We start from the raw sequence: 12,116 nt of genomic DNA, 5'->3' as shown, positions 1-12,116 counted from the left end.
TTCCTTCCTTCCTTCCTTCCTTCCTTCCTTCCTTCCTTCCTTCCTTCTTTCTTTCCTTCCTTCCTTCCTTCTTTCCTTCCTTCCTTCCTTCCTTCTTTCCTTCCTTCCTTCCTTCCTTCCTTCCTTTCTTCCTTCCTTCCTCTCTCCCCTCCTTCCTTCTTTCTTTTGTTTCTCCCTTCTTTCTTTTTTCCTTTTCTCCCTTTTCTCCTTTCTTTCCTTCCTTCCTTTTTTCTTTTTTCTTTCTTTCTTTCCTTCTTCCCTTCCTTCCTTCTTTCCTTCCTTCCTTTTTTCCTTCCTTCCTTCCTTCCTTCTTTCGTTCCTTCCTTCCTTTCTTTCCTTCTTTCTTTCTTTTTTTCTCTCTTTGTTTCTTTCTCAACAAGCAACAAATCCAGTAAGATACTGTATTCTCAGCACCTTTCAGGCACAGATGGAATTGCAAAGATGTGACCTGCTCTAGAGAATTGTTTGAGAAAGCCTGACTATTCTCTTTACCACGTTTTCATGGACATGCATGCAGATCTTTCTCATAAAGATTTTATAAAGATTAAAAAGTAGCCATGCTAGCAGTTATTGATGTTCTTTTGATCACCTTTATTGGGCAATAATATCATTCATGATTTTTTTCCATTCCTTCCCTAAATTATCTTGAATTGTGATTCCTCAGCACTTTCCAGATTAGATTACCTCTAGCACAGCTTGCCTTTGTGTGTAAATGGCCTGGTCCAACTGATTTTCCTGATTTCATTTTTAAGCATTCTTTTTCTTTGTTTCATGGTTGGATGAACAATCTGTAGAACTCCTTCATCAATACATATCTGGGACACACATTACAGACAGTAATGAGCTGGGCCCAGAATTGAACAGGTGGCAGAAAATAGACTAGGTTGCCTTTGGGATATTATCAAGTACTCTTATGGACCACAAGTTTATCTCTGAAACAAAGGACTATATAATTCTTCAGGTAAGGTTGCATAGCCCTATTAATCATTTCCTATATATCTTGTATGTAGCTTGTTTTGTAAAGGCTTGTTTGCATGTTGTCTTCCCCATTAGACTGTAAGTTCCTTGAGGATAGGAACTGTCTTTTGCCTCTTTTTGTATCCCTAGCACTTAACACAGTGCCTGGCATATTGTAGGTGCTTAATAAATGTTTATTGATTGATTAATAGCTGCCAGACAAATAGTACTATAATCTCTGAAAGGCTAAAGTTGAATATCTCCCACATGGCATTGGAGAGGCACATGGAATTTATGGGCAAGCTTTAGCCCATTAAAAAGTGAGTAGTTGCATAGAAGAAGTTACATAGGGTGTCACCAGGGAAATGTATAACTGGGAAAAAAAACATGGGCTATCCTTGGCACTGCTAATGGATAGCCCTAATATCCTGACAATGTATAGAGATCATTATGAAGGCCCACAGCTTGTTGGCTATATGCCCTGTGGTGAACTTATGGGAGAAAATGGCACAGTCTGGGTAGGCTTAGATAGGTTGCAATATGACTTGTTGAAAGGAATACCGAAACTTATTAAGATCATAGGTCCACTGAAATATTGGAATATAAGTGCCATTTTAAATTTCTTTGAATAGAACTCAATGGAATGAGCTATCCAAATGTAGGGTTTTTTTGGTCTGTGATGATTATAACAATCATTATAGAAATGTTGACAAGTTTGTTCCATTTTATGCCTTTTTGTGAGTTCCAGGAGGCTCAATTTCACCCTCTTCCCACTGGCAGGCTGCCTCAGACCACATCTGGTACCACCCATAGGATCTAAGCCAGACATGGCATCCAGCCAGAAGATATCACCACCCCCTCCTCTGCCAGAGTCCAACCCCAACCTTTCTTCCAATCCCTCTTTCTCTTTTTCCCCCTCCTGGATTGATGCTGAACCCTTATACCCACCCTGTGTTTTAGAGAATCCAGAATCTTTTCTCCTCTGACCCTGAGACCTACTATTCCATTGCTAATGGTGGTAGGCAGCTCTGGTGGGGTAGATGCCCTCATATAGCCCAGGGACTCCTAGGTCTTGCCATAAGCATTACCTTCAGAACTTTTCATTTGCCTTGCAGCTGAATGCTCCTGTATATGTTGTTTTCTCTTGTGAGCTCCTTAAGAGATGGAATTGTTTCTTCTCCTAAGTTTGTATCACCAGTATGTAATATAGTATTTGGCACACAGCACTTAATAAATGCTGTACAATACACTGGACTTGGAGTCAGGAATACTTGAGTTTAAATCCTGCCTCAAATACTAACTTTGTGACCTTGAGTATGTCATTTACCTCTGTCTGCCTCAATTTCTCCATCTATAAAATGGAATAATAAGAGCACTGATATCCCAAGTTTGTTGTGAGGATAAAATGAGATAGTAATTTATAAAGCACTTTGTAAATCTTAGAGCACTGCATGAATGTTAGCCATTATTCATTCATTTATTCATTCATCTATGAATATTCTTAATGGGTTGTGATTCATTTGATTATTATGATTAACCTTTCTTTAGATTTTGTACTTCTGCTTCTTAATTAGGTGATAATGTCTGTAGTAGTCAACCATCCTCTTCAGTAGTGCTTTACAAATGAGTTCCTATTGTAAACTCATGTACTTGGTTGCTGTAGTTTTTTTTTTTTTTAAAAGGAAATACATTATGTGCTGGCTTAGGCAATTTTGAGCCATGTTGACCCCTTATTGTGAAGACTTTGATATTGATTAAACTTTTATAGGAAGTGGTAACAAGGTAAATTTTATTTTTGCCTTTTTCCATTCCTACCTTTTGGTGTCAAAGGCTTATTTGAGTAGTGCTGATTGAAATTTTGGCAATTGTTCATATTTTCTCATCTTTAGATTTTATTCTAATTTTATGTAGACTTTGACCTTTGTACTACCTAACCAAATTGTTGACTATACAGATGGCTGACTCTGATACGACTCCTAAGTCAGTAACCAACTGTTTTATGCCTGGTAGTATATAGGCAGTTTTATTTGCTGTGATGTAGCAGTGCTCACCATCTCTAGCACATTCCTCCTCTCTCCTGAAAATGTTTGTGATACGTAGACTTCTGAGTATCTTTAAGCCATTGGACCATGTATAGTTCTCAATCTGGAGCCATATTTTCCAACATATTTTTCATCAACTTCCTCTCTGCACCAATTATTAATGTTAATATTGACTTGGTTCGTCAAGGTCTTTATACAACTTCCCTATTCTCCACCATCTATCTGTAAGTTGGAAACGTCATCCTGGTATTCTTTTTGCTTATAGTCATTATGAACAGTATAAGGCAAGCTAACGAATTATTTTCATGGAATGATATTTTTGTTGTCTTTGGACACAAGATGAAACTAACTGAGTCAAACTCCTTTGTTTCTCTAAGGAAAAACTGTGAGATGTCTTTCCATTTATTGTCCCTTTGCCTTCAAGTTTCACTTATCACAAGAATTTCAGTATTGAGGTTGGTCAGTTCTTCTAAGAGTGGAAAAAACTGAGATTCTTCACAACTTCTGTCCACTTAAGCACTATGGCACTCATATCATTATGGAAGCAAACATAGAATTATAGAGAATCAAAGGCTATTTTGTATTTTTCTTTGATTCATAGGTTGCCGTAGCCAAAGAATGTATTGTTGGTATGAAGCCCCTCCATTCTTAGCTGCTTAGCTCACACACAGAAGAACTAGTCTTCTTCTGGAATTGTACTAAAAACTTTTCCAGCATGGCAGACTACTACTCCAGCCTTTAAGAATAGTAATGAAAGTAGCTTGTATGAGAGGTAGCATGGTATAGTGATAGACAGCTGGCAATAGAATTAGGAAGGCCTGGGTCAAATTCTGCCTCTCATATATACTGGTTGTGTGATGCTGGGAATGTCACTTAATCTCTCAATGCCCCAGGCAACTCTCTAAAATTGTAAACTGTAGTAGTTGACCATATGGATTAGTAATGAATTCCTTACTTGGTAGTTCCCTACTCTGGGCTAAAGAGAAAAAAAAAGTTCCCATTTTATAGTAACTTAAGGTTTATGAAATATCATTTTGTTTGATCCTTATAACAGTCCTGTGAAGCAGATGATATAATACAGTAGAAAGAGAATTGGTTCTAGAATCAGAATATATGGATTCAAATCCTGCTCTGATGCTTACTACCTGTGTGACCTTGGGTGAGTCACCTAACTTGCTTGGATCTCAGTTTCCTCGTCCATAAAATGAGAGCATTTCACTAGATGACCTCTAAGTAGGTACCGTTATTATTCCTATTTTAAGGACAGTGATACTTGTTCAAAAAGGTTATGTGTCTTACCCAGGGTCTCACACAGTTAGTATCTGTAATGGGATAAGAATCCAAGTTTTCCTAATTCCAGTTTCAGCACTCCGTTCACTATGAGAAGTCAGAGTTGGACTCTGATGGAGATTAACCTCCAACTACTGAAAAATAGTCATTTCATGTACTTACTCTGCTCCACACTCTGGGATTCTTCTGGAGTCATGTAGAATTATCTTGGGAGATAAGTTCTTTCTTATCTTCTGCTTTTGTGTGTTTGACTGTAGGCTCATCCAAAGGGAACAAACCTAATAGAAAGTGGTTTCCGCCTGCACCTCCCAACCCTCCGTAACTGAGCTTCTACAAGAGAATTCTAACAAGGCTGATATGAACTGACAACTCTTACAGTATCCTCCCGCCTCACAAAAATAACTTTGCCGTGTTGTTGGGAAATTTCTGGAAGGAGTTTCTGGAATCATCTCCCTCCAGGGTTCTACTATGGATTGAACAACAACTGTCTGTTCAGTCTCAACTATGGCTGTAGTAATTTACTAAGTACTAATGTATTGCATACAGTACTTAGCAGGAGACTGAGTTAGCTCAACATCTGAGTAGATGTTAGAGGTTTTTTTTTTTTTTTTTAAATTCCTACATGAAAGAGGAAGAGACTATAAATGGAATTGAAAAGTATTCACTTTAAAAACTTGGAATTGAAGTGTATTTACCCTATTTGTTTTGAGTTCTGTTTTTAACCCAATATGAACTTTAAGGGAAAATGGATAAAGCTTTTATTTCCTTAGTGATTTTGGGCGGGGGCGAGGAGGCAGGGAGATTGCTTGTGTGTGTGTGTGTGTGTGTGTGTGTGTGTGTGTGTGTGTGTTTGAGGATTCATGTTTTTTGTCAGGCCCTATATTTAATACAAAACATTCTCTGAATCTTCAAAAACAAACAAATAAAAAACTGCCTGACTTTGAGTATAAAGAATGATGGCTTAGTAATATTGGTTACAAACATAGCTATTGTTTTTGTCTTTTCAATGGAGCTTTCTTGATTTTCTTTTAATCTTTTCCAGAAGGCCTACATTTTTTTATTAAAGAAAGTAGCATTGGAATCACAAGCATCAGATCTTTGCAACAGCTAAAATGTTGGTACACTGAGTTTTCACATACTTATACATTAAAGTAAAAGACACTTATCTTCATTTTCCCTACATCTTAAAATTGAAAATGACTTATTTTCCAAGGAGAAACATTAATTTTTTAATTGCCCATTTGCTGTAACTCACTCTTGATCAGTTTTTATGGTTGTTCGTGGGTATTATATGTATTTTATAAATTAATTTATGCAACAGACCTTGTTAAAATATTCATTTAAATTAAACATTTGTACTTAACGAAATAATGAAATAATTTAATTAGTCTCTTTGTAATGCCCTCACAGTTTGCTCAATGCTTTTGAGGTCATAAGAAATGTTGTTATTGCCCAGTGGGATTGTAAGTCATAGGCAAAGATGTGTTTTTGCCAGTTAACTGGGCAAAGGCTCTAGTTACTGGGCAGGAACTAACTAGGTTTCTAGCCCACTAGGGATTCTAGACTGTGAACAACTTGAGAGGAGAGACTGGGTTTTTTAATTTGTTTGTTTTGTTGGTCTTTTCCTTGTATCTCTAGTGCCTGGTACATTATAGGCATTCAATAGATGCTTATTTATTTGACACGCCTTTTCTTGGTGGTCTTGCTGTTGGGCTCGTTAAATGTGACTGTCATAACCAGAATACTACCCAAAGTCTGAACATACTTAGTTGAGTTATTTTTTGTAGTCATCTGAGTGCGCACACACACACACACACACACACACACACACACACACACACACACATACACACATTGTATGAACAGTGGCGTGGAAAGGCCACAATCTGTTTGTGCCTTTCTTATGTCTTGCTACATCTTTTTTCATGTCTGCCCTCATGAGGCCACTGTTACATCAGTGCTTAGCTCCAGGGTGGTGACCCTGGGTGAAAATGAGACAGTACTGGAAGGAATTATTTATACTAGGAACTTGATCATTCTTTTGTACATCTTTCCTTTGTTCTGAGAGCAGTAGGGGCCCTTTCATTCAGGAGCAATCTAGGACTGGCAAGACATAAGCCTCTGTCTTCTCTTCATGGACAAGAAGAGCCCTAGCTAAGTGCTGTTCTATGGGTCAGACAAATGCAGAGTATGAGGTTTTATCTCAAAGTAATATCCCAAGGTGGGAATACAATTTGATGGCCTTCAAGACTGAATTTGTGAGCACAATAATTCACAGTATCTTCCTTGGAATCTTTAGCTTTCTTGACAGTTTAAGTCCCTTGGAAATAAAAAAAAGTAAAAAACTTTCTGATTTCTGAAAAGAGCCTTGCTTGTATTTCAGGATTTGTAAAGCAGTGCTCTCTTTAAAATAGGAAATACCCTAACTGCTGTTTTCACTTTCCTGTCTTCTTTGGTAGGAATTTGGAGGTGAAGGACTTCGGACCTTGGCCATTGCATACAGAGACCTAAATGAAGAATATTTTACAGAATGGTTTAAATTGCTGGAAGAGGCAAGCAGGGGACTTGATATGAGAGATGAACGTATTGCTGCAGCATATGAAGAGATTGAAAGAGATATGATGGTATGTGCTCAAAGATATTTTGGTATGAATTTTAAAATATGATACATGGGTGAGCTGTTGAATAAATAATGCTGTAACAAGCAGCTGTTGTTTTCAAACACTGAATTGCATTTTATATGTTGGCTTTGAGTTTATTCTATATACAAGTCTAGGGATAATTCTACCAGAATTGGCATAGACTTCCGCTTATGCAATTAGAATCCCCATAAAGAGTAGGCTATGTGGCAAACTCCTAATTCTTTGTGCACCTTGAGAACACGTTCCCTTTCATAGGTCTAAGAAATTTGTCACAAGGCAGGACTGTGGTCCTGAACAACCTGGTGGGTCAGTCAGTTCTCTGTAGTGAGAAGGGTCTTGTCTATCTCTACTAGGTTCTTTTGAAGCTCCACTTAGACCATATTTGGCCATACCTTTGGGCTTCTTGCTGCCCTCTGGAAAATCCTTGAGTTTGGGTCTTGTTCAAATCCCAGCCCTGATACTTACTAGCTATGTAACCACAGACAAATAATATGGAGCCTCCTTGAAGCATTCTCAATTTCAATTTCCTCATCAGTAAAATGGAATGGTTGTATTACCTTCCTCATAGGGTTGCTGTGAGGAAAATCATTTGTAAACCTTAAATCACTTCTCTATCTGAGCTATTCTTATTTTCATCCCTAGGAGTCTGTGGATTTCTTCTTTTGTGCCTTGATATCTGTGCTAAGACCACCGTCTGTAATTGAACCAATCACCCTCCCCTCAAAGTTGGCTATGTCTAGGCAGCTCAAATGTCAAGGAAAGCTAGTGTTTGACCTCCAAAGAAGAAGAAAGATGGCCCTTAGGACTTCTTGGCATCACTGGGTATAAGAGATGTATAGTTCCAGATTATTTTGAGAGATCTTGGGGTTATACCTATAACTATGTTCATGCCAATATCATACAATAGATCTTTTATGAGGTTCTGTAGGTTAAGCAACTGGTAAACAGTTGTTGCCCCACTTAGTTGACCTAAATCTAGGACCACCTCCCAAACCTTTTTCTGTCTCCCTTAGCATCAGTCAATCAATTCACATATAGTGCTTTAAGGTTTACAATGTACTTTGAATATGTTATCATTTTTGATGTTCTCAGCAACCTGTAATGCAAGTGATACAGGTATGATACCTTTTTTACAGATGAGGAAACTGAGGCCAGTAGTAGTTGGCAGGATATAGGAGATACTTAATAAATGCTTGTTGACTGACTGAAGTGAGTTGCCCTGGTGTTATACAGCTAGAGATACAGGATCCAAACCTATATACCATCCTGACTCCAAGACCAGTGCTTCATCTATCATGCCATGTTGCTTTTCTTGCAATGTGATAGAAGGCAGAGTTTATTGGTTTGGATTATCTATGTCAATGTCTCCCTTCATTAGTATATATAATTGACTGATGGACTTTATACTAGACCTTGCAAAGGCTATAATTCATACATAACATAATAATAAAATAATAATATCGCTCCCTTTGCCTAGAATCTTATATTATTGGCTGCAGACTCCTTATTTAGATTATGGAAACTTTAGACTATAGATTATAGAAAGATTGGATACAGATTTGGAATCATGGACTTTTAGAGGCAGAAAGGAAGGTCTACCTTAGGGTATACTTGGGTGGCAATAGTTGGGATCAACTAGACATACCGACTGTATGACCATAGGGATATCATTTAATTTTTCAGTGCTCCCCCCAGGCAAACCACATGAAAGGGATAAGTTCTTAGACTTCTCCAAATTGTATGAAGAAAGAATGAAATCAGGTCAACAGGCATAAAGGTTATATGAACACGTGTCAAGAGGTTGGGAGCAGTGAGGAAGTATTGTGGCTGGATCCTTGGACTACAATTGGATAAACCTTTTGTCAAGAGAGATGGGAGTTGATATCTGCAGTTCAAAGTTAAGATCAGATTGAGGAGGCAGGAGAGGGTAAAATTGGATGTAGTACACAGTTTACCAATTACAAAAGCTAGATAAAGTTTTTTAGATATTTATGCTGGCATCGTATATTAGATCTCTCAAGAAGTTCTATACCCTAGGCCTCTGCTAATCAGTTGTTGTCCCATTTAGTTGACATATCTAGGACCATCTCCCACAACTTTTTCTATCCCTATCTCTCTTAGCATTAGTCAATCAATCAATCCACAGTTATTAAGTGACTATTATATGCCAGGCACCGTGCCAAGCTCTGAAGATAATAAAAGAGGCAAAAAGTAGTCCTTGCCTTCTGGAGCTTACAGTTTAATGGGGGAGACAACCTACAAACAAATATATACAATGCAAACTATTTATAGGATAAATAGATAATTAACAGAAGGAAGGTACTGGAATAAGAGAGATTGGGAAAGACGTCCTGTAGAAGGTGGCATTTTATATTGGAATTTATAGGAAGCTAAGGAGGTCAGTAGTCAGAGTGGAGGAGGAAGAGTGTTCCAGGCTTGGAGGACAGCCAGAGAAAGTGGTGGGAGCCTAGAGATGGAGTGTCTTGTTCTTTAAACAGCCAGGAGGCCATTATCACTGGATTGAAGAGTAGATTATGAAGGTTTTTGAATGCCAAAGAGAGCATTTTGGATTTGATCCTGGAGGCATCATATCTTTCAACTGAGCGGCAGGATTTATAGAGGGTGGTAGTCTACAACAGTTCATTTCTATAATTTGTAGTGCCTTTGTTTGCCTTCTAAACTCCACCACTGAGAATACCTATGCACTTCTGTTAATGTTGGAAATTTTCTTTTTCCCAATGCAGTTACTAGGCGCCACTGCGATAGAAGACAAATTACAAGATGGTGTTATTGAAACTATTGCTAGTTTATCACTCGCTAACATTAAGATCTGGGTCTTAACAGGAGACAAACAAGGTAATCTGAAAGGGTATCATATTGATATTTTTTGTACAGTGAAGGAAATTATTAGAGTAAAACTTCTATTTGAGGAAAGCTAATTAAATAATTTTTCCTCTTTAGACTTTTTCCTATTAGAGTACTGAAAAAAATCTATTTAATTAATTACCTATTTATTTTGTTTATCTATTTAATAAATATTTATTTAATTAATTCCTCTCAGGAAACCAGAAAATTCAGTTAACCAGAACCTTCATTCTATAAGAACTCTGTTCAGTTATGGTTTTCATTATGGTTAAATTAAGTAGCTTGTTTTATTTTCTTACTTAAAAGATTATTTAGTCATATATAGATCATTGGATTAGAAGTTAGGAGGCCTGAGTTGTGGTTTTTGATGGAACAGCTTTGTGGCCTGGTGCAAAGCCTCTAACTTCTGTCTCTGTTTCCATAAAGTGAGGTGACTGAAATGGTCTTTAAGGTTTCATCTAGCTCTGTCTGCCAGGTGGTGCAGTGGATAGAGTACTGGCCCTGGAGTCAGGAAGACTCGTCTTCTCAAGTTCAAATCTGACATCAGAAACTTACTAGCTGTTTGACCCTAAGCAAGTCACTTAATCTTGGTTGCCTCAGTTTCCTCATCTGTTAAATAAGCTAGAGAAGGAAATGGAAAAACACTCCAGTATCTTTGAACAGCAACCAACTAGCTCTATTGTACTATAATTTTAAATTGGGAATCTTATTAGGTGAAATTCGAGAGGACATGGGGAGTAAAAAGCAGTGTGGCATAGAGGATAAGCCTTGGAATTAAGAAAATGTGGGTTAAATTCACTTTTGACAAGTACCAGCTGTATGACCATGGGAGTGTCATTTAATTTTTTGGTACACTAAACAATCCCAAACAACTGTGAATAGCAGACAAATTACTAATCTTTATCAGTTGAGAATTTACACACTGGGGGTACAATGAACTGATAAAATCGTAGGTCTGGAGCCAGAGGTGGGGAATCTGCAGCCTTGAGGCCACATGTTTTTAATAAAATATATATAATATATTTTATTGGCAGATTTTAATAAAATATATATAATTTATCTATATACCTATATATAATTAATTATATAATTAATATATTAGAACTTAATATAACACAGTATATTTAATCTAATATGTAAAGCTTAAATATATAAGGTTATACATATATGTGTATATATAAATATATAAGGTTATACATATATATGTGTATATTCATGCAGTGTAACTATACACTATATAGTTACTATACACTATATAGTTACTATAGTTACTATAGAACTGTACACTATAGTTACACTATAAATATATAAGGTTATCATATATATATGTGTGTTCATGCAGTGGAACAGTAGAACTCTTCATGGAACAGATACATATTATTAAGCAAAAAGTGCTTATATGTATTTTATAAATACAAATATATATCCTTATATATCTTACATATATGTATTTTATATATATAATTTTTATAAACATATACATGTGTATATGTTGCTTTTCTTTAATTGTGTCCAACTCTTTGTGATCCTATGGGCCACAGCACAGCAATACTGTCTATGGGGTTTTCTTGGCAAAGATACTGGAGTGGTTTGCCTCTCCTTCTCCAATAGATTAAAGCAAACAGAGATTAGGTGACATGCCCAGGATCACGCAGCTAGTAAGTATCTGAGGCTGGATTTGAACTCAGGAAGGTGAGTCTTCCTGGCACCATGCCTAATGTTTTATCCACTGAACCACCTAGCTATACCCCTATCCCACCCCCTCTCTTTTCTCCTCCCTTCTGCCTTTTCCCTCTCCTCTCTTCCCTCCTCTCTCCTTTCTCCTTAATAACACAAGTATCTGTTCTACTGACAGCTTTTAACTTTATATATGTGTGTATAAATATATATTATGTATATATACATATGTACGTAGATATGCATAATCATATCTGTATATCTATATCCACGTGTACATATATACATGCTTTATATATGTATGTTTATAATCACCATGTCTCATCAGAAACGGCCATGAACATTGGTTACTCCTGTAACATGCTGACGGATGACATGAACGAGGTATTCGTCATATCAGGACAAACTGCAGCAGACGTGTGGGAAGAATTCAAGTAAGTGCATCTTAAAGAAAAACAAAAAAGAAAAGATCAGACTGAACTATAAGAATAGGGAAAAAGAATCCTGCAGTGAAAGACTTGTTCAAATTTCATATTTGAAAAGCATTTTAGTAAACAAGATCCACAATGACTGGCATCAGTCTGAAACCAGCAATGAATCACGGAAGTAGAGACTTCCATTTCCCCCTAGTGCTCTCACTGCC

The 12,116-nt window shown here is 37.0% G+C and overlaps 1 protein-coding gene across 4 annotated transcripts in view; it reads left to right on the top strand.

Moving 5' to 3' along the window:
• The window catches only part of ATP8B4 (ATPase phospholipid transporting 8B4 (putative)), a 327,254-nt gene that overhangs the window by 250,908 nt on the left and 64,230 nt on the right, over window positions 1-12,116 (top strand). For all 4 annotated transcript variants that reach the window (XM_027840872.1, XM_027840874.1, XM_027840871.1 and 1 more), the window contains 3 exons: window positions 6,749-6,913; window positions 9,676-9,787; window positions 11,802-11,907. In XM_027840872.1, the coding sequence (XP_027696673.1) occupies window positions 6,749-6,913; window positions 9,676-9,787; window positions 11,802-11,907 (383 nt within the window). The remainder of the gene's footprint in view (window positions 1-6,748; window positions 6,914-9,675; window positions 9,788-11,801; window positions 11,908-12,116) is intronic.

This window comes from Vombatus ursinus, unplaced genomic scaffold, assembly GCF_900497805.2.
Source record: "Vombatus ursinus unplaced genomic scaffold, bare-nosed wombat genome assembly UNPS02014848.1, whole genome shotgun sequence".
Lineage (NCBI taxonomy): Eukaryota > Metazoa > Chordata > Mammalia > Diprotodontia > Vombatidae > Vombatus > Vombatus ursinus.
Note: the sequence above shows the minus strand (reverse complement) of the source record. Positions and strands in the feature narration are given on the sequence as shown.